The 23,231-nt window shown below is 41.2% G+C and overlaps 1 protein-coding gene across 1 annotated transcript in view; it reads right to left on the bottom strand.

Annotated features, from left to right (window-relative positions):
* SLX4IP (SLX4 interacting protein) overlaps positions 1 to 23,231 on the bottom strand; it is a 233,498-nt gene that overhangs the window by 27,703 nt on the left and 182,564 nt on the right. Inside the window, exon 7 of the mRNA XM_055426705.2 lies at positions 1,417 to 1,494. Coding sequence (XP_055282680.2) covers positions 1,417 to 1,494 — 78 coding nt within the window. The remainder of the gene's footprint in view (positions 1 to 1,416; positions 1,495 to 23,231) is intronic.

Genomic DNA, 23,231 nt, shown 5'->3' with positions numbered 1-23,231 from the left:
AGCAGTTAATATTTATTCACTAATTCTTAGAACATCTTATTGAGATAAGTGATAACATCAGTCTGTTTTTGGCTTTCTGGAAGGGGAAATGGAGCCACAGAATTCATTATTTGTACTCCCTCTCCCAACACAACAATCTTGAAATACAGCTCATCAGTGAATCAGAGGCAGAATTTAAGAGACTTCCCTAACCCTCCCAAAGCAGGGGGCCCAGGTTCAATCCCTGGTCAGGAAACTAGATCCCACATGCCATCACTAAGGCCCAGCACAGCTAAATAAATTTAAAAAATATTAAAAAAAAAAGAACTAGAATTCAAAATTATCAGTTCTATCAAATGATTCCTCTGAAAAATAAGAATGCTAGAATAGCAGCTTTTAAACAATTTGGTGCCAGGTATTTTATCAACAGAAAACCCTTCACTCTGCTTAGGTTGTAATTGAGATTTGCATTAACATTTAAATAAAAATTTAGGCAATGGCAGGTCCCTACCATGAAGGGTAGCTAGGCTGTATTTTAACAGATACAAAGTTAACTGATTTATTTTACTAAGAGGATTGAACAGAGTGGAAGGCCCCACCGTGACAGTAATACAGTCAAGTGACACTTAAAGTTAAGAAAGTGCAGATAATTGCAAAGATTCCAAGACCAAACCTTTATACAGTTCATTTTTTGTTGTTGTTGCTTTGTTTAGAATACTGTATTTTACTTGGAAGTATACTGCTTTTATTTTTTCCTAAGTTTTTACTGGAGAAGAGTTGCCACACAGCTCATTTTTAATGTCCCTGTTTCATATCTTATTTACTAAAATCAGCAAAGGAAGCTGAGTTAAATTTTCTTTCCGAAGCTCAGATTGACTTGGAGAGCAGTCATTAGCATCTGACTCTGTTGTTGTTGGCTGGACACACTTGATCTCATCTCGTCAGTGGACATCTTGACCTGGGGAGTCATGGGGGCAGGGGGCCCCATCACACACCTACGGAGAGGCCCTGGTGGCTCCGGGCTGGGAGTGCACTTTTTCATACACATGCTTGCTCTGTACTCCAGGGCCTCAGTGTGCACAGAGTGTGGTGAAAGTGGTTCACAGTCTAACTGCTGGAAGTGACTCTGGAAGCTCAAGTGCCAGGATGCAGCAGGAAAGGAAGGCGGAGCATGGCCCCACTCACTGGGCTGAGGCCGGCAGTGAACAGAGCAAGATGGAAAAAATAATCACAAGCGCTTGCAAACACTCTTAATCAGTACTTCAGTTTCATGAAGGCCATGCGGCCACTGCTGCTCCTGCTAAGTCGCTTCAGTCGTGTCCGACTCTGTGCGACCCCATAGACAGCAGCCCACTAGGAATCGTCATTCCTTAATTTTCATTCCTTCTCTAAGGACACACTCATTGTGCAGAATGACCCAAGAAATTGGCTTCTTACCTGTCCTTGGTGAGCCCCTGAGGCAGCGGAGACGTATTCTTCTTTTGAGGAAATACGCCGTGATGTGAAAACCGTAACCTGAAAAGTGAGTATCACACATCACTCATGTGTGGGATCTAATCTTAAACACGATACAAATGAACTTACTCAGAAACAGATTCACAGATTTTGAAAACAAACCTAAGGTTACCAAAGGGGAAGCATGAAGGGGGGATACATTAGGAGCTTGGGATTAACATATACACACGACTATAGATAAAAAGATAATCAACAAGGACCACAGCACAGAGAACTACGTTCAATATCCTCTGATAAACCATAATGGAAAAGAATATGAAAAAGAATGTGTATATGCATGTGACGGAATGACTCTGCTGTACACCTGGAACTAACACACAGTGTAAATCAACTGCACTGCAATAGAGCGAAATGAGAACGCCTGTAAACTGAAAGAGGTTGGCATCAGGCCACACACTGTCTGAGCAGCAGCCCACGGGCCCACCCAGCGCCGGCCAGCCAGTGAGCACTCAGTGGCTGCCTCGTGGGTGAGAGCAGGGGGATCGGTGGAGGCCCTTCAGAGGAAGAGGTGCCTGTGCCCGTGCCGCTCCTAAGAGGCCTGGCCACAGCACCTGGAACGGCCTCCAGTCACTGAAGCAGCTCAGTTACTGTATCTGGAAAATGGCCTAAGTGGGGAGGTCTGACCAAACAGGCCTAACATTCAGGCCCTCAGGTAGGATGCTTAATTCAGGCCGAGCGGTTGTACCATTGGCCACTTTCTGATACTCACTGCTTATCAGCTCACGTAATGAAGGGTTTAAACTATTTGAAGAGGAGTGTGTTTTGACTATAAGTTACTCTAATTCAAGTAGAGTAAAGCCTTTATATAGGATGTGATGAAACGAAATATGACATAAGTCCCCCTGCCTCCCCCCAAAAAAGAGGCAGAAAACACTCTCCAACCACTAGAATGGCCAAACTGGAAAAGGCCATGAACACCAACTGTCGGCAAGAATGTGGGCTAACAGGAATTCTCATGCACTGACAGCTGCTTTCAGCATCTAAAGCTGAACTCAAGCATAAACACGGGGTGCATGAATAGCACTTTTCACAAAAGTCCCAAACCGGAACTGATGCAAATATCCATCAAAAGTAGAATTTTTCATTGAAAACAAAGTGGGGTGTGGGGGAGGTAATAGTCACACAGTGCAAATTCTACTCTGCCCCTAAAAGTAAATGAACTTCAGCGAGAGGCCATATCAGGACTACATCTCACAAACATAAAGTTAAGTGCAAGAAACCTGGTCCAAAGGAGCGCACTCCACCATCTGTAACGATGGAGACACCACCATTCCTCTCACCATCATCAAATTCTGCAGCAAGGAAACTTCCGCAGTCACGGGAAGTGCCAGCACAGTTCCCTCCTCTCTCCATCCCTCCCTTCTTTCCTCCCTTCCAGCCCTACCCCAAGTAGAACGCACTCTGCCAATGAGCCTCCTGAAATGATCAAGTAGACACGTCCAGTTAACACAGTCGGGAGCCTGGTGGAAGAATCAGCAGGGAAAGGCCCACCGAAGGGTGAGGGTTCCCAGGTCCCCAAACAACCTCAGCACATCGCTTATCCTCAGAGATAGGATTTTAGTCATAACACTGTAAGGTCCAGGGGTGAAAAGAGGTGGTCTCCAGGTCCACTGGACTCTCCAAAGACCGATACGATCATTGGTTTGAAATAATTTACATATAAAGAATACCATTAAAGAAGTTTTCAGTTCTACATTCAAGTAGCCTTCAGTCATCCTCGTAGAAAGATCCAGAACATCAGTAACCACAGAACTGATGTTCTGTCTGCACAAGCTCTGACAGCACAGTTGCTTTAGCCATGGGGATTTCGCAACAACAGTGACATCTATGACAGGATAATCTCCAGGTTTACGGAGATGAAATATGTTTTTTCCTAACACACTTGAAGTGGATAGCATTTTGGTCATGTGGCTTTCTTCTGCTTAAAATGTCAAACAAAATATGCACACCACTGGCATTATTCTGAGTGCTTTAAAACAAATACTTCAGCCCTTAGGTCACCGCGAGAGTGGAAGTGACATCCACATCTGTTTATTTGTCTTGCAGCTGGGGGAAGGGGGATGGTAGGAGACTTAACAGTCAGGGACATAGAAACACACAAAGAGAAGTGATTTTCAGAGTAATGATTTATTATGTGAATTTTGCAAAGGACTGAACAACAAACATGTGTTATCAAAGTCACTCTGCCTTTGCTGCAGATCACACTTTAACGCTCGGAGTTCCACGTGATTAGGGGTCAGAGGACATGCTCCAATTCTCAAAACTCTTTTCGCTGTACAAAATCTCCAGGAATAAAGTGTTATTGGTAGGAAGGGGCTAAATCTGAAGTTGACTAGGAAAGTTCCAGCATGAGTTCAGGAAGCCTGGTATCTGGAGATACCACTTGAGTGATAACTAAATCCTGCTTGGTCAGCTGTCTGGATACACCACCTTCCCCTCTAGGGAAATAAAGCAGCGTAAGTCACACTCTCTGACTGTTTCACTACTGACTAGAAGAGTGGAGGTTACCGAGATCTTTCCTCCTCTGTCCCACTCCCCTCACCGCCCCCAGGACAAGATTATGTTAAAGGGAATCCTTCCTAAACTGGTGTCTTCTTATGGTTTTAGTGGAAAACCCTGCTGAACACACCTATAAGAGAAATGGTAAGTTTACCACATAAAAGAGATTTGTACTTGCTTAGTCCAAATTATACTGGCTGCGGGAAACCTTACTGTTTAAAGAGAAAGGAGAGAAAACACAAAAAGTGTTTGTGTCGGTTCTTACAGCAACCTAACTCTGATATGTAAGTAAAGAAACTCACAGCTGTTGAAATACACTGAACTGACATACTTAGGGAGCTGTATTTCATTTATCCACAGATAACAGGCAGTGATAAAGACTGCATTATCTTTGCTGTTTAATGACATTGATTTCACAGAGTTGAGCAGGCCTCTGAGACTGTGTACTAATCCGGGGCTCAAGCAAAGCTCCACTATGCTTGAAAGCTAAATGGCAGCTTGGCAAAGAATCCAGGGGACCCTCTGCTTCCCCTTCTTGGGCACCAGCTCCAGGCTTGCAATACTGATGCTCTAAAAGCCCAGAACTGGGGTCAGGGCTGGGAGGAAGAAGCAAAATGGAAATCATAAAATGATAACCTTTTCATCTGAAAATTACATGGCAATGGTATTCCAAAATCTAGAGGCACTTGTAAATCACAATTAAGGATGCCTATTTTCTTGAGAGCTACTGTGGTCCTCCTTAGCCTGAAAAAATCTATCTTTAGCCACAAATAGAGACTGGGATTAGAGAGAGAACTGCTTTATCATGGAAGCATCTTTCCACCAGTAATCTTCAGGTAGGTCTATTTCAAGAAATAATTGGGTTACCATGGCAGCTCAGACAGTAAAGAATCTGCCTGCAATGAAGGAGACCCAGGTTCAATCCCTGGGCTGGGAAGATAACCTGGAGAAGGGAATGGCAACCCAATTTAGTATTCTTGTCTGGAGAATTCCAAGGACAGAAAAACCTGGCGGGCCTCAGTCTACGGGGTCACAAAGAGCCAGACACGACTGACAGACTAACAGACACACACTGCACTGCTTAATGTATGAGACGTCCAGTTCCAGCCAGAGACCATCGTCTCCCCAGAAGCCCCCAAAGTCTCCTATCCCTGCACCTCCCAAGCTCCATACTTTATATGAAGCTGCTGTACTCCCCACCACCTTCTAACAGACAACCTCCCAACCCCCCAATGATGTTCTAGATGACAACCTGTTACCACGTGCACTTCCTTCTACACTTCCCCAAAGAACATCAAGTATCCGAGAAAAAAAGGAGATGGGGTCATATTTGTGAGACAAAGAAAGGGTAGTCTCTGTTTTAAGGGCAGAGTTCTGCTACTATTTCATTCCGCATTCTGTCTAAAATAAACTGCTCCAAATGGCTTTATTAGAAGTTTAGAGACTTTATGAAACAGAAAGGAAAAAGTAAACAAACAAACAAACACGAGCTGACCAAGCCCTGCCCTGACTCAGCCAGGCAGCAGGTTAGTCTTAAATAGTACTTCTGAAGGGAGTGGTCATTTATTTGGGTCATTATGTTAATACTTCAGAGTCCCAAAATGGTAAGAGCAAATCTCCAACATGGAGTTTTTACTGTAAAGTCATCCAGCTTCACTTGTTTTCCAGGGGATTCCTGGCCACTGTGACCTGAGCTTTTGCAAGACTGCCAAGGGGAAGCTGTGGTCCAGCTTGTGGTGGGAAGCCCTCTCCCACTGTGATTAGGAAAGCAATTTACAGGAGCCTGGGAAACCGCCTTGGGCTCACCTGCTGAGCCCCTGGATGGCTAGCCTGGGGCCTGGGCAGGAAAGCACCACTCACAGTATGCTCCACCCACCACTGGGTGAATCCCCTCCAGCAAAGCCTTCTCTCAAACCACAGGAAGCCCTCAGCAAGATCTACTGTGGCCCACAGCACTTCTCTCCCTGGGACAACTGCTTCCTTTACATCATTACTCTCAAGCATGAAAAATTTCAAACACCCAGAAAAGTGGAAAAATAGTGCCATGAACACCCAAAGCCCACCATCTAGACTCAGTAACGGTTAATATTGTATTATATTTCACATACACACTTGCTATATACCATTTCAGAACAGACATCAAGACGGATAACTCCACAATATGTAATACAGACTCCTAGACAATGACATTCTCCTACATCACAAAATCCCATAATCGTAACTGACATGACATTATTGCTTAAATAGTCCACACTGAAATTCTCAAACTGTCCCCCAAATCAGATACTCCTTCTGAATTAGAATCCAACCAAAGGTCAGGCACTGCATCTGGTTTTGTCTCTTTCACCTAGAATAATCTCTCTCTCTCCCTTTTATCCACTATTTTAGAATGCCAGCCACTTATTAATTTTGAAGGCTTCTTTAGCTGTTGCAGGAAATTTTAAGTTTAAACTAAAGCTGTGATGACAATTTGTAGTCTAGAACAGAGATGATTTAAAGATTTAGTCCTAAAGTTGATTTCAAAGAACCCAAACCTTAAATTTAAGGTTTCAGCTAAGGTAAGCTTACCTAAGCAGGTGGGAAAGTGGTCTCATATTGGTCTACCTTTGCTGTAAGAAAGGGCACCTGGTGGCAATCAGATGCTTCCTGGCTGAACTAGCAGCAGCTCCCTCCTGTGAGCCGGTTCAGACTTGTGACTGTTTCCAGATCCTGAGTCAGGGCTCGTTCACCAGGTGAAGACGAGTAAGATTTAATAAGACAGCATGAAAGAAGGGGCTGATACCTATCAAGTACGGACACTATCTTGGTGCTGGACTACTCCAGGAACACAGACCATACTTAAAAGATGGAGACTGCTTCTGTTTTAAAGCTATTTCATTCAGGAGAAATGATGTCATAAGTCATGACTTCTGGAACTGTGCCTATTCGGAAAGTGATACCTGTCCTTATCAGATGGTCAAGGCTAGAAAAGTCATGAGTTTGATACCATCTGTTAGAAGTTAAAGGACAAACTAAATATGACATGGGGCCTTGGGAAAAGACGTTATGGAGCCCTCTGAAACATTTTGTGGGTCTCAGTGTGACCTTCATCACTGCTGATGTGGGTGTGGATGCAGAAAGAAACTGTTCTGTGGGAACAAAACACAAGAGTCCTTCCTAAGTTTAAGAATACACACAGGAGCCTAGTCTAAGACCACAACTGGGAAACAATTTGGGTGGGTAAATGGAATATTTGGTCCTGGGTTAAAAATTTCACTTATTACCCAAGACATTTAGAGACTCCAAAAAATTTCCCTTGAGATAACATTTCGTGTCTTTAAATAAGGACAGTACTGGACTCTGAGTCACAATAAAGCTATGTCTATTTGATGCCAAAACAAATGGGCAAACTGGTTAGATTCATTCAAAAGAAAAAAAAACCTGTGAACAAAATAATTACTTGTGGCCAAATTTAGTCAGGAAAACAACAAAACAAATTTTCTACCTGTAGCCTCACTACCCGTAACCTGACAGACTCTATGTTATACCACTGGCCACATGCTGTTATTATTTACCAGATCCATCAGTTCAGTTCTGTTCAGTTCAGTTGCTCAGTCATGTCTGACTCTGCGACCCCATGGACTACAGCATGCCAGGTTTCCCTGTCCATCACCAGCTCCCCAAGCTTGCTCAAACTCATGTCAATCGAGTTGGTGATGCCATCCAACCATCTCATCCTCTGTCATTTCCTTCTCCTCCTGCCTTCAATCTTTTCCAGCATCAGGGTTTTTCAAATGAGTCAGTTCTTCCCCTCAGGTGGCCAAAGTATTGGAGTTTCAGCTTCAGCATCAGTCCTTCCAGTAAACATTCAGGACTGATTTCCTTTAGGGTAGACTGGTTGGATCTCCCTGCAGTCCAAGGGACTCTCAAGAGTCTTCTCCAACACCACAGTTCAAAATCATTGATTCTTCTGTGCTCAGCTTTCTTTATGGTCCAACTCTCACGTCCATACATGACTACTGGAAAAACCACAGCTTTGACTAAATGGACCTTTGTTGGAAAAGTAATGTCTCCAAGGAGCAAGCGTCCTTTAATTTCATGGCTGCAGTCACCATCCTCAGTGATTTTGGAGCCCCCCAAAATTAAGTCTCTCACTGTTTCCATTGTTTCCCCATCTATTTGCCATGAAGTGATGGGACCAGATGCCATGATCTTAGTTTTTTGAATGTTGAGTTTTAAGCCAACGTTTTTACTCTTCTCTTTCACTTTCATCAAGAGGCTCTTCAGTTCTTCTTCGCTTTCTGCCATAAGGGTGGTGTCATCTGCAAATCTGAGGTTATTGATATTTTTCCCAGCAATCTTGATTCCAGCTTGTGCTTCATCCAGCCCAGCGTTTCTCATGATGTACTCGGCATATAAGTTAAATAAGCAGGATGACAATAAACAGCTTTGACGTACTCCTTTCCAGATTTGGAACCTGTTTGTTGTTCCATGTCCAGTTCTAACTGTTGCTTCTTGACCTGCATACAGATTTCTCAGGAGGCAGGTCAGGTAGTCTGGTATCCGCACCTCTTTCAGAATTTTCCACAGACTGAGACATTATCACTTCAGATTTCTTTCCCATACTGCTTTCCTACTACTTTTGTTTATAAAGAGTATATATACCCTTAACATTAAATATGAAAACTGTGTTTAGATAATATTCAAGCACAGATGAAGTGATACTCAAAGCAATGGTTCCTCACATTAATGATGGGAGTGATGTGATACTGGATATTTATAAAACTCAAAGTTACTGACAAAGTCCTTCAGTCACATTTTTATAACTATGTACAAAAGAAACAGACCTTTAACAAATCTTCTAAATGAAGTAGCTAGTTGTTTGAACTCTTGGCTCTTGAAACAGGTCCTCTGCAAAATCTGTCAAACTTGCTGAGCCCACCACGAGGAAATACCAGATGCACCATGAGCTCCGTGGGCTCTGTGTCTTGCAATGGGCGCACTGCAGCTTTGACAACCATATGCATTGAGTTCTTGAACCACGGCACTATTCCAACAGGATCACAGACTCACAGGACAGGAAAGATCTTTGAGAAGTCACCTGGTCCACTTCTTGCTTAGTAGTCAGACCGTATTTAAACCACATTTTAAAAACAACCCTGAAAATGAAAACTGCCATGCCTGTGTGTGGGCAACTCAGTTCTTCCTTTATCACTGGAGCTGAGGCTGCAGACTAAAATGCTTAAGGGGCAAAGCAGATAACAGGAAGGGCTGGGTTCTGACATGGAGAACTGGACAAAGCACACAGCTGGTTTAAAGAAGGGCAGTCACTTCAGAATTCCAGCCATCAGCTGCCACTGGAACTCCGGCATAGGATAGTAGATTTTAAGCCTTGCCAGAAAAGCTGGAAATCTAAATTTTCATATGAGACCTCCCAAATTTCAAATTAGCAATGGATTCAAAATTTTTAAATATACTCTACAGTCCAAAGAAAATGTTCCCAAGGGCCGCTTTGGCGTCACACTGTCAGTTTGCAATCTTTAATCTGAGTCACTCACACTCTAGCTGAAGTTCACTTTCCTGTGTCTTGTCTTCAGCAGAGTTGAAGGAAAGCTGGCCGCTATCACGAGCTTGGAGACAGGTATCAGTTTCAATGTAGTCATTTACTCTAAGCTAAATAAACCCAGGCCCTTGACCTCACTACACAGGACATGTTTATCTACATTTAATCATCTTTCCGACACTTCTAAGTCCTGATGGTAAAGTTACACAGCTAACGCTCTGACTCAATGTGGGGAAAACGAAAAGATTATACCATTTTAGAAAACAATAATTGCATGAAGGTGTGAGATCTGTATTTTTAAAAAACAGAAAAGCTCACATTCAGGAAAAAAAAGGACTTGAAAAGATCTGAGTAACATACCATGTTCTTGGTTGGAAGGCTTAACCAGTGTTAACATGTGAATTGTCCCTATATTTATTTATTTAACAAACATGTACTGAGTGACTATAATGCACCAGACAATTCCAGTCAAAATCACAATGAAAATGTTATTTCTGTGCGTGAAAGGAGGAGGCAGTTTGGAAGTCGCCAAGAAGAATTTGAAAAGATAACCTCAAAGAAGACTAAAAATAAAATAGATGCAAAATAGGGGGGAAATTAAAAATGAAAAAAAATTTCTAATTAAAAGTAATATACACTTAGTGTATTAAACAAAGAAAAAAAAACTAAACAGATACAAAAAAGAGGCATAAAGAGATGGTTAAATCATCAAAAATCCAGCCACCCAGAGACAGTCATTTGTCACCGTAACTTCAATATCCTCCAGATCTTTTCTCAAGATATATAATCACACACATATTCTTCTCTCTTTTTACACAAATGGAGACAGGTTAGAAGTGCTGCTTTATAATCTGAAATTATAATCTGAAATTTTAACAAGTCTCAATGTTATGTACATTGACTTTGTGTATGGTATCTGTTAGGAATCCACTTTTATTCTTTCCCCAATGAATACTCTACTGAACAGTCAAATAGAAGGTCCCCAATGATCTGAAATGCCAGCTCTGTCATATATAAACTGGTCTTTCTGAGTTATTTTATTCCATTGACTAAGAGTCAACGCACACTGTGTTAATTACCTGAGCTTCATTTATAAATCGCAATATCCAGTAGTGCAAGTTCCTCTCCTGATCCTCAACACAGTTTCCACTCTTCATAAAATTACTTGGTGTTATTCTTGGTCCTTCATACTGTCATACAGCTTTTAGTATTAGCTTGTCAAACTTCATGAAAAAAACTCTGTTGGGAGCTGTGCTTAGAAGGGCCTTCAATCTATAGATTAAATTGAGGAAAATAAGATCTTTATGATAATGAGATTTCGTATGCATTTAACATGGTAAGTCTCCCAATTATTTTTAAGGGCTTTTAAAATGTCTTTCGATAAAGTTTAAAAATATTATACATAAATTTATTGCATACTTTATTAAGTTTATTATGAGGAACTTCCTATTTTTTTATTGCTACCACTATACATATCAGCTCCTAAAAATTACATTTTCCAACTGACTGCTATAATAAAATGATTTCTATATGGTGACCTACAGCAGAAAAAAGTATTAAATCTTATTAATTCTAATAGTCTGCATATTTCCTTTAGACTTTTCTATGTATTCATTTACCCCCTAAAACTTTATACTTTATTTCCAATATTTCACCTGTTTTATTTTCCGTGTCTTATTGTTTGGGCTGAAACCTCCAGTAATTGTTGAATATTGTAGTAACCACCTTTGTGGTCCTTAGTTATAAAAGGAACACTTTTAATGTTTTACCACTGAGAACAATATTTGCTATAGGCTTCTGCAGACATGATCCTAATCTTTCCAAGAATTTTTATCATGAATGATAGCTTCTTTTTTTCAATCTAGTTACCATATGCACTGTTCGCCTATAACATATTAATGTTGTAAATACTAATAGGCTTTCTAATTATGGACCAACCTGGCATCATGTCATGATTCTTATTCCACATTGTCAAATTTGAGTTGCTAACATGTAGTTTAGGATTTCTATTTTTATTGTTTGAGGGAGACTGACTTGTAATTTTCCTCTCTTGTATTGACCTTATCTGGTTTTAGTGTCAAGTTATACTAAAATGAGTTGGAAATGTTAGCTATTATTCTGTTATACAAAATTGGAATTACCTATTTCTTAAATTTTGAGGGAATTCCCTGGTAAAATGTTCAGATCTGGTACTTCTGAAATAGCAGTCTAAATTCTTTAACAGGGGTTATTAAGGTTTTCTATTTATTCTTTTTTTGGCCCCACTTTGGGGCATCAGGGGTTTCCCTGGTGGCTCAGACAGTGAAGAATCTGCCTGCAATGCAGGAGACCTGGGTTCAATCCCTGGATTGAGAAGATTCCCCTACCCACTCCAGCATTTTTGCCTGAAGAATTCCGGGGACAGAGAAGCCTGGTGGGCTAGGCTACAGTTTATGGGGGTGCAAAGAGTCAGACGTGACTGGGAGACTAACATTTTGGGGCCTCAGATCTGTGCCCCCTGATGGGGAGTGCAGAGTCTTCTTTTCTTTTTTGGTTACACTGCTGTGGGGGTTTCTAACTGTGGTGTCGCCTCTTGCTGTGGAGCACAGGCTCTAGGTGCATCAGTTCAGTTCAGTCGCCCAGTCGTGTCCGACTCTCTGCAACCCCACGAATTGCAGCATGCCAGGCCTCCCTGTCCATCACCAACTCCCGGGGTTCACTCAGACTCACGTTTCAGTAGTTGCAGTGCATGGGCTCAGCAGTTGTGACACACGGGCTGAGCTGTTTCAAAGCCTGTGGAATCTTCCTGGACTAGGGATCGAACTTGTGTCCCCTGCATTGGCATGCGGATTCTTAACCGCTGTACCACCAGGGAAGCCCTCTACTTAGTCTTAACTTGACTTTGCAGCTTATCTTTTCCTATGATTTTTTTTCCCCTTTTTACCTAAGTTTTCAAATTGACTAGCATGAAGTGCGTCTTAATAGTCTTTTATTAGCCTTACTTTCTACTGATATTTAGTTACATCTTTTTCATTACTAGTATTTCTACTTCTAGCAATTCTCATTTTTTTCACCCCTGATTTAATACATTTTCTGTATAATTTCTTTATAATCTTTCAATTCTCTCCTCTATTTTTCTTGAGTTTATTAAGTTGCTCTTTAACTTCTTAAGCTAAACGCTTAACTCATTCATTTTCAGCCTTTCTCTTAGGTATGCCCTACTTCTGGAAAGTAGTCTTTTAATTATCATTCACTTTAAATGTTTTCTGATTTCAATTAAGACTTCATTTCTGACCCACGTATTATGTACAAATGTGCTTTTTAATTTCCAAAAGTACCTCTTTGTTATTGATTTCTAAGCTAATTTTATCACAGAGAATGTGATCTTACAATGATCATATTATTTGAAATTTTTTGAGGCTTGCCTAACAGTTTAATGTGATCTAGTTTCATAAATGTTCTTTGCATATTTGATAAATATTAGCATTCTCTGGTTACTGAGTTCAGTGTTCAAAATATGTCCCTTGGTTTAAGTTTGTTATTTGTTTTGGTCCAATCTTCCACCTTTTTATCTTTTCATCCTTGTGATCAATTAATTAATGAGAATGGTGGGCTAAAGATCTCCCTTTAAGATGGTGGATTTATCAAATTTTTTTCAACTCTGTCCATTGAGTATGATATTTTTAGGAACTGTATTATGTACATATAGGTTTAGAACTTTTATATGTTCAATGAATTGAACCTTTACTCAATAGTCAGTGATCTTCTTTAACATTAGTAATGTCCTGTGCCTTAAAGATTTTTTGATTTGACGCTAATATACCTGGTCCAGCTTGCTTTTCAATGGTATTGGTCGAATGTACCCTTTTCCTTCCTCTTACCTTTGACTTTTCTGAAGTCTTATGTTTCAGGAGTATCTCTTATAAATAGCACATGAATAAAATCTTTAACAATCTAGTCAAACATATTTGATCATCGTTATCAATAAATATAGGTTAATATCTATTCTTTTATTTGTTTCACTTTTTCTGTGTTTTCTTTTTAAGACTCTTTTATTGCCATCTTGGGTTGACTTATTTGTTTTTCCTCCATTCTTTCCATTTTCCTCCTCCTACTCTGAAATTTTATCATCCCTTTCTATTCATGGCCTTCCCTTGTGGCTCAGCTGATAAAGATTCTGCCTGCAGTGCAGAAGACCTGGGTTCTATCCCTGGATTGGGAAGATCCCCTGGAGAAGGGAAAGGCTACCCACTCCAGTATTCTGGGTCTGGAGAATTCCATGGACTGTATAGTCCATGAGGTGGCAAAGAGTTGGACACGACTGAGCGACTTTCACTTTTCATTTTTCTATTCTTGCAGAGTTCACATTATTCTTTTTCAAATGAATATTTAACTTAATAAGTCTAAAGCTAGTCTACCTTCTTATTGCCCGCCAAAAAAGTCAAGACCTATGGATTCTTTAACTAATCTCTCATGCCCCTCTTCCACTACATATCTGCCAGTGCTTTCCAGGATTTTAGCTTTATCTTGATTTTTACAAATCCCATAAATTACTCACTTTTATTGCTTAGCAGCATCTGCACAGTTATCATTTTCTTTGTTTGCATCTGACTGTTTCTCAGACCTCTTCTCTGGGATCATGCCCTGCTTCTAAACAAGAGCCTTTGAAAGTCCTTTTAACGACATCTTTGTGAGCAATAAGCTTTTTTCAGTTGTCTCTATGTTTAAAATTTCTTTATTTCACCTTCAATCTTGAAAAACAACTTCACAGAATATAGAATCCTAGATTGACAATTATCATTTTCTCAGAACTTTGGAAAAAAGGCATGCCGGTGTTTTGGATTCTACTTTTTTCCTGTTAATTAATTAATTGCTTTTTTTAAAGATGATGTGTCTTTTCCTTCTGGCAGCTTTTAAGATCTGTTTTAAGTCTTTGGTGTTATGGAACTTTAATTAAAGTCATATACTGGAATGGGTAGCCATCCCCTTCTCCAGGATGTCTTCCCCACCCAGGGATCAAACCCAGCTCTCCTGCATTGCAGGTGGACTCGTTACCGTCTGATCACCAGGGAAGACTAACTAACACTTTAAGTCTTTGGTGTTTTGGAATTTATTGCAATATATCTAGGATCTTTTGAAAAATTTATCCTGCTGGGACCGGCTGAGATTTCTTAAACCAGAGAACATATGAATATATCCTTTACTGCTTTTAGAAAGTTGTTAGTCTTTTCCACCTCAATTCTTGCCTCCTAGTGCCTTTTTCACTGTTTCCTGGAACTTTGATTTTTTTTTTTTAATGATAAATGTGTTTTCTCTTTTCCTAATTTCCAGAATCCTGTTAAAACTTTGACCAATGTGAAATTGCCACATTCTATTCCAGGAAAGAGTGAAAGTGAAAGCATGAAAGTGCTAGTCACTCAGTCACGTCCAACTCTTTGTGATGCCATGGACTGTAGCCCACCATGCTTCTCTGTCTATGGAATTTTCCAGGCAAGAATACTACAGTGGGTTGCCATTTCCTTCTCCAGGGATCTTTCAGACCCAGGGATTGAATCCAGGTCTCCCACATGGCAGGTGGATTCTTTACTATCTAAGCCATCAGGAAAGCCCAATTCAAATTCCTATCAGAGTATATACCATCATGTCCATTTCCCCACATTCACACCAATACTGGACCTTCAAATACAGAACAGGTGCACACGGCTCCACCACTGCTCATGGCTTTTTAAGCTCTATTTCTTTGACTGCAAGTAAGGACAAGCTTTATTTCAGATTCATTTGTATTTCTAGATGTCCTCTGTTCATTTCTATTAGGAAACAGAGCTTTTCTGAAGTTATCTTTTACACTGATTTATAAGCATAATTTTATAAGAACTACATTGACCTTTAACTGAAAATGTTTTCTTCCCATAGTATCACTTATATTTTAACTGTTTATAGTATTTTTATTTGGCCAAAGTATTTTCCAATTTTATTTAGTCAAATACATGTCTTGTTTTGAAATTCTCATATAAAGCTTTTTCTCATGCCAAAAGACACAAAATCACTTACATTATCATTTTCTTATGATATTTTTTACCTTATGTTTAAGTAAAACATTACAAACTAGTGGCCTACGAAGGTGCACATGGTGTTATCAAAGTTTCTAAATTAGTTACAAGCATTTTAAGGATTCAGAAAGTTTACATGAAAATATGGACTTCCAGCTTTGCTTGAAAAGTCCGAATATGTAGCACGTGGGCCTGCATTTCCATGATGGCACAGAGCAGCGGAAACTGGAAAAGTCCCTGCAAGCCAAGTGGGGCAAGATGAGGACCGCGAGCCGTCACAGGACTAACGAGAAAGGGACACATTCAAGGGGCACTTCAGGGACAGAGGCAGAGACAGGTTTGGTGGTCTGCAACCAGTGAGGGCAGAGGGGGTCCCAGCGATGGTCTCCCGGCTTTGCTGATGGGGTGAATGGAGGCCTGGAAGGGGACGAGGTGGCGGCTGGTGGTGGTGGGGATCAGCAAGACCATGACCCAAGCTTTAGACAGTGAGCACACCTGTCCGGGAAGCACACAGAAATGAGGCGTGGACTTCAGAGGGACGTGAAGACTGGAGACAAATGCTGAGTCAACTCTGGCCAAAGGGCAAAAATGTAACACCACGGAGCACGTCAAACAAGACGTGAAGAGGACAAGGAAGAGGGAGAGGCGCCCACAGGCGTGGCCGGACAGGAAGAGGGGTAACCAGGGGAGAGAACTCTTACAAGTAAGGGGGAAAGAGTCTCAAGATCAAACGCATTAGCAAAGGCAGAAATACAAGAAAACACTAGGAGCTGGCAAACAAGAGGTGGCTTGAAAGCACTTCCGAGGTAACTCCACAGCAGAAGAAGGAATGAGGGTGAAAAAGAGGGCACAGAAGGACAAGCGTCTATTCTAGGCACTCTGCAAAGATGAGGCGCTCCGGGGGAAACTGCAGAAGTGCAGGCAGTGCATCACGCATCCCCATGTCGCTGCCAAGGCTTTGCCGGCTTTCTCAGCAGGCACTGCCTCTCAGAGTCTCTAAGGCCCTTACTATGGTTCTGGCCTTCAGACAGGCGGTCAACTGCTTTCTCCTCCGGGTGGAGGTAGTCTGTTTTCTGTTCTCTATCCACTACTCAGCCTATGTCTACAACAAGCATTCCTCCCAGGATTGTCAGTCATTTGGGATTTGTATCTCCTTTACAAGGTGATAGGTCTTTTTGCCATTTTTGATGCACTCATCCAGCCATGGATGAAAACACCAAATATGTCCAACATTTATCATCAATCCTACTGTCTCTTCTAGTTATTAAATAAACCACTGTGAAGTTCAAGCGACCATCTATGGGTCTCGAGTTTTTCCAACTCCCAAGCATGAGCTCCCTGCCCATATCTAAATCACTTGGGGAATCTGAATCTCCAAAGCCAGGGTCTTTGACACATGCATAGGATTCCTGCAACCCTCATATCTGATAATCTATGTAGAGCTGGGGAGGTGCCAGAGAAGTGGATTGTTTTTAGAAAGCTCCAGGGGATTCTGATGCACAGTTTAGGTTTGGAAGTCACTGCTCTAAATCTTATTTTGCTGATTTACTGGTCAATATAATTAGTAACAAGAGGCTTGCTAGAGTAATGGTGGTATTTTACAAAGTTCTTGGAAGACAAAAACAAAACGCAAGTTCTGTAAGTGAATATCAGAGAGAAACTACCCTGGTTCCTTAAACACAAACAAATAGGCCTTTAGCAAGAATACTAAAGCAACAGTGAAGAGGCATGGACAGAAAGTTAATTTCTAAGGCACACAGTGCCCAAACTACCAAGACAATTTATGAGAAGCCAATGCATAACAGTTCAATTATTATCGCACCTCTGGAAGATTTCAAAGAACATCTCTCAAGCCTTCTTTGTTTTCTTCTCTCTTAACTGCCTGTTGATCAAGTTTTTCATATGGAAAAAACCCCAAAAACCTCACCACCTGTTTTCCTTTTTTTAATCCTCCGTAAGTCCTTAGAGTTCACACAAAATGTACATCATTTTGATATGTAAAAATTAAAGCAAGAGGTATACAATGACTGATGATCTTAATTAAGATGCTAAATCAGATCTCATTTAGGCTCTGGTTAAAAAAGGAACCAACTATGGATGCTACAGGCAAAGTTTAGAAGAATATATAATGTGGTCTTTTAAACTTTGTTTTGCTTATATTTACTATAGTTCAGTTCAGTCGCTCAGCCATGTCCGACTCTTTGTGACCCCATGAACCGCAGCACCCCAGGCCTCCCTGTCCATCACCAACTGCCAGAGTCCACCCAAACCCATATCCATCGAGTTGATGATGCCATCCAACCATCTCATCCTCTGTTGTCCCTGTCTCCTCCTGCCCTCAATCTTTCCCAGCATCAGGGCCTTTTCAAATGAGTCAGCTCTTCGCATCAGGTGGCCAAAGTATTGGAGTTTCAGTTTCAACATCAGTCCCTCCAATGAACACCCAGGACTGATCTCCTTTAGGATGGACTGGTTGGATCTCCTTGCAGTCCAAGGGACTCTCAAGAGTCTTCTCCAGCACCACAGTTCAAAAGCATCAATTCTTCAGAGATCAGCTTTCTTTATGGTCCAACTCTCACATCCATACACGATCAAGCATCATGTGCTGCCCAACAAGAGGCTGTGGTAAGTACAGCCCACGTACCACAAAGGGCTCCTGCACGAGGCACAGCCACAGGGGACCTGACTCCATCAAAGCGCTCACTGCCACGCTACGGGAAACACAGCGCTGGAAGAGCATGTGAACATCACCATGTAGATGCAGCCAAACCCCAAATGTGGGAAATTCCAGAGGACACTTGACCCAGTTTCTTCAACAAGTAAATAACATGGAAAAAAGCTGGGAGGAGTGTTCTCATGGTTCAAAGAGATATTTATCTTAGGTAAAGAGAATCAGCGGAATGCAATCAATGTACAGATCAACTTTGTTTGGACCCTGATTTGAACAAACCAATTATAAAAGAAGAGATATTCAGAAAACTCTGAAAACAGACTATATATCTGATGATATCAATATATTTCTTTTCCTGGGTGGTACTCTGATCATTAAAAAAAAAAACCTCATCTTTTAGAGCTATACATATTGAATCATTTTTGTGTAAAATAATATGATACCCAGCATTTACTTTAAAGTAATTGGGGGGAGGGACAGGAGAAAGCACAAATGAAAAACCACTGGCCAGGTGTTACAGATGGGATGCTGGACATGGAAGTGGGGGTTCGCTGTGCGGTTCTTTTGCTGTATGTATTTGAGATTTCTAAGCCACAAAATCAGTGAAGATTCTTTCGAAGAAGCTTAATTTTTTAAAAAGAAACACCATCACTGGATGAAAATATTCAAGAATCTTAAAAAAGATGCACATTTTTCTTTTAAATATTTTGTGTTAACAACAGCCTTCTTTCAAAGTCTCAGAACATAAATCTGGATTAAAGCTTGCTTTTCAAGGTAATTTGCTCATTTTGGAAATAATATTTTATAAAGAATGCAACAGTATTCTTTATATGTTGTGAAATTCAGCAGTAATCTTTAGAATCATCTTTTCTAAGGAGATTAAAAGGCAACCGAAGCAGAAATAGCCCAACAGGTGACTGTAAAGCTCTATCTTTATGAAGCCTCAGTAAACACACTGCTGGACTTACAAGAGGAATCATAACCTCACTCTGAGATTCTTTAACTATTAGCAGCCCAAGCCGAACATATAACTTGATTACAGATATAGTTATATGGATAGGTATAGATACAGATATATATATATATTGCAGACTCAAGTCACAACACCAAAATTAAGTAAGGAATTAAAAAGTCCACCATTCTTTAAAAAATACAGCCTTGTAGTAAAATGAGCATACTGCTAAAAACTGAATCTGAGGAATCTGACAGGCTGAGTTCAAGGAGACCTTCCCACTAAAAACACAGAAGCCAGGTAAAAGAAAAAACAGGTTTAAATACATGGCCAAGACTAAAAGAAAGGGAGGTGTCCAGGAAGTACGAGGAATGGAGGGCCAGAGTAGAACAGCAGCGAGCAGAGCCTCTCAAGCCCGTGGAGAGGGTCAGACGCACCCAGTCGAGAAGTAAGCTGTCCCCTGGCTGTACCGCATGCAGCCGCCCAGCCCTGGGAGGAGGCGCTGCTTCATCCTTCCATGAAAACCCCATTCCCACTTGACTTGTGTATTTTTCTTTTGCTGAATGCTCCCCTGAGGCTCCACAAAGCCTCCCAGAACGTTTCATTATCCCAAACCTCCCAGTTCCTGGCGGTGCCTCCCACAGAACCACTTTCCTTCCCCTGTTCTTCCTCTCTCCCCTCACATTTTCAAGATCATGCTTAAACCCACTTGACTGAGTTCTGAGACATAGGTCCCTGCTCTTTTCACAGTAACTTTCTCTCTTCATTTAATTGCTTTCATGAGAAGGGCCACATGATATAAGCCTCTCCACTTGGTATCTGAAGAAACTCGGCTCTCTGCAGGACTCTGGAGTGGCCCACGGGGAGTCCTGCGGCTCTCTGTGGGGTCCTGGAGCCACTGTGAGCCTCAAAGCTGAGGCCACCCATGCAAGGGCAGGAGCTCATGCGTCTTCTCCAGCCTCAAGCCCTGCCCGGTCCCTCCCGTGCTCCTCCCTGGCCTTGCGCTTCTTGATAGGTTACTGCATTTGCCTTTACCCTTTGTCAGGGGCGCTTGCCTCCGGCCGAGCCTACTGTGCCCAGGTTCTACAAGAAGCTCTAGTACTTCTCAGAGTCCCTGACATGTCAGCCCTGCCCACACTTGCTGTCATCACCCCCAGCCCCGGGCCCTGGACTCGCCTGAGGTCCCAAGCTCTGAGGCCCACTTCTTTCCCATCCACCTGTGTCTGCCCTTCCACTCTGCTCATTCCCGCCATTAAAACCCCTTCTCAAGGCACTGGAGCAAGGGTCAACTTTTTCTCAGCTCCCTTCTCAAAATACAGTTTTTCTAACAAACCAACCAACAAAAACTTTACTGAACTTAGTAGAAATCAGAGATTCCTTGGAAATGGCAGTAAGGCTATCAGGGTTAAACAAGCTTGGGATGCTCATCTTTGCCCAGAAATTCTGTTAGTCATGTACCAGAAGTTGAACATGACAGTACATGTCACACTGATGAGCTGTCATGCAGGTGCAGGCTGGCAGCACACTGGAATTTCCCCATATTCTCAAGGCATTCTACTGAAAATGATCACAGAACAGGAGTTATAGGGACCAACATGAATAGGAAATATATATATATATATACATAAATGCTGTTCTGTCAAAAGCTGTTCCTCTAACAGTAATACTCAAACCAGAGGCATCCAAGCCCCGCTGCTCCTGCATCTACCCCAGAGAAGAGACAGAGGAGAAGGACCATGAAGGGCAGAAACAGACGCTGCGGGAACTGCGGGTGCCAAGAAAGGGTGTGTCTAATGAAACAAGGGGTGGAACAAACAGACTCATCTGGGAGGAGGGAGACCCCCAAGGAACCTCCCCCAAGGACATCCAGGCAGAGTGTGGCAGCGTCGGGTGGACTCCGCTAGGAGCACTGAGGATGGGTGGGGGCATCGCACCCGCGTCTGTGTAAAACCACTCCTGGTGGCTCCTGGGGTGCTGGTGGGCGAAGGAGGAGGCTGGACAGATAAGCAAAGGAGACCAGACTCTAAGTCACAGTCAACTTTACAGCCTAAAGCAAAGGATTTTAGTGAGAGTGACTGAGACTCATGCGTGTCCCCGGTCACACCTTACAAATACTGATAACCCCGAGGCTTTCCCATTAACACGAAGACCTTGACTATAACAAGAATCACTTTTCTCTTCATTGATTTGGTTAAAATGGAGTAACTGGAGTTGATACATTTGTGAAAGAGTTTAATCTAAAACCCTGGCAGAATCAATAATATTTAATTAATTCATTAAAAGTCAGGTTTTATAATGATTCTTAAAACAATTGTTTTATAACGATTGTCAAAACAACTGCTTTATAACGACTGTCAAAACAATTCCTTACAGTAATTTAAAATGGTGTTTACACTGATTAGGTTAAAACAGAGTCTTGATCCCAATCAGTAAAAGTTAGCTCTAACCTTGCTGGGAAGATAAGAAAATAGTGCTTTAAAAGAATGGGAGGTCAATTTAAAATTTACTACAAAACTACCGTAACTAAAATAGTGCAACATTGGCATGGAGACAAATGAACAGAAATAGAATCGAGAGTCCAGAAATGAACCCTCTTATGTACCGTCAACTGATTTTCGACAAGGCTGCCACGACAATTAAATGAAGATAGAATAATCTTTTCAATAAGTGGTACCGGGACAGCTAGATATCCACATGTAAAAGAAATGAAGTTGAGCCCATACATCACGTTGTATACAAAATTAATTCAAAATGGATTAATCAACTAAATGTAAGAGGCAAAACTATAAAGTCTTAAAAAACAGATACTTGTAAATTTTCACAGACTTCATGTAATTGCTTCTTGGATATGATATCAAAGGGACAAGCAATGAAAAAAAAACAGATAAATTGGACATCATTAAAATTTAAAACTTTAAGTGTTTCAAAGGATACCATCAAGAAAGTGAATGGACAATCCTTGGACAAAGAGAAAAATTTTGCAAATCATGTATCTGAAAAAGGATTTGTATCTCAAATATGTAAAGAACTCTAATAAAAACTCACTAATACAAAGGCAACTCGTTTTACAAAATAGGCAAAGGATTTGAATAGATATCTCGTCAAAGAAAATATACACATGGCCAACAAGTATCTGAACACATGGAAAACATCATTAACCATAAGGAAAATGGAAATCAAAACCACGAGATACCACTTCACATCCATGTGTTGTTGTCTGGTCTCTCATCGTGTCCAACCCTTTGGGACCCTGTGGACTGTTAGCCCACCAGGTTCCTCTGTCCACAGGATTTCCCAGGCAAGAGTACTGGAGTGGGTTGTTATTTCCTATTCCATTCACATCCACTAGGATGGCTATAATCAGAATGACAGATAATAACAAGTGCTGACAGGATGTGGAGAAATGGAACCCTCTTACACTTCTGGTGGGAATATAAAATGCTACAGCCACTTTGAAAAGCAGGCTGAAAGATGAGTACACTAAATACAGAGGTATAAAATTACCCAGAAACTCCACTCTTAGGTATATACTCATAAATAAATATCCACTCAAAAAGCTATACAAACGTTCATACCAGCATTATTCTTAATAGTCAAATAGTTGAAACAACTGAAATGTCCATCCACCAATGAACAAATAAATGAACGTGACATATCCATACAATAGACTACTTTGACAGTAAGAAGAAATGAAATACTATTGATAAATGCTACAACATGGATGAACCTGGAAAATATTATGCTACATTTAAAAAGCCAGTTAACAAAAACAGGATATTCTATGGTTCAGCGTATACAAAAGGTCCAGACTAGGCACAGCGATAGAAACAGCAACTGGTGGCTCCCTAAGGCTGACGGCAAAACGGGTGTTGGGTGAGACGGGGTTGGGGGGTTGATAGTGTCACTGGGCGATGAAAATGTTCTCAAATGCTTTCTGGTTATGGTTGCACAGCTTTGTGAATATACAAACACTGGATCGTTTATCTCCAATGAGTGAATCACCTGGTATGTGAATTAAATCTCAAGAAAGCTATTATTTTTTTA

Source organism: Moschus berezovskii, chromosome 15, assembly GCF_049115385.1.
Source record: "Moschus berezovskii isolate FMDL1 chromosome 15, NW_MosBer_1.0, whole genome shotgun sequence".
Classification (NCBI taxonomy): domain Eukaryota; kingdom Metazoa; phylum Chordata; class Mammalia; order Artiodactyla; family Moschidae; genus Moschus; species Moschus berezovskii.
The sequence above is the reverse complement of the archived record's forward strand: the minus strand, read 5'-3'. Positions and strand labels throughout refer to the sequence as shown.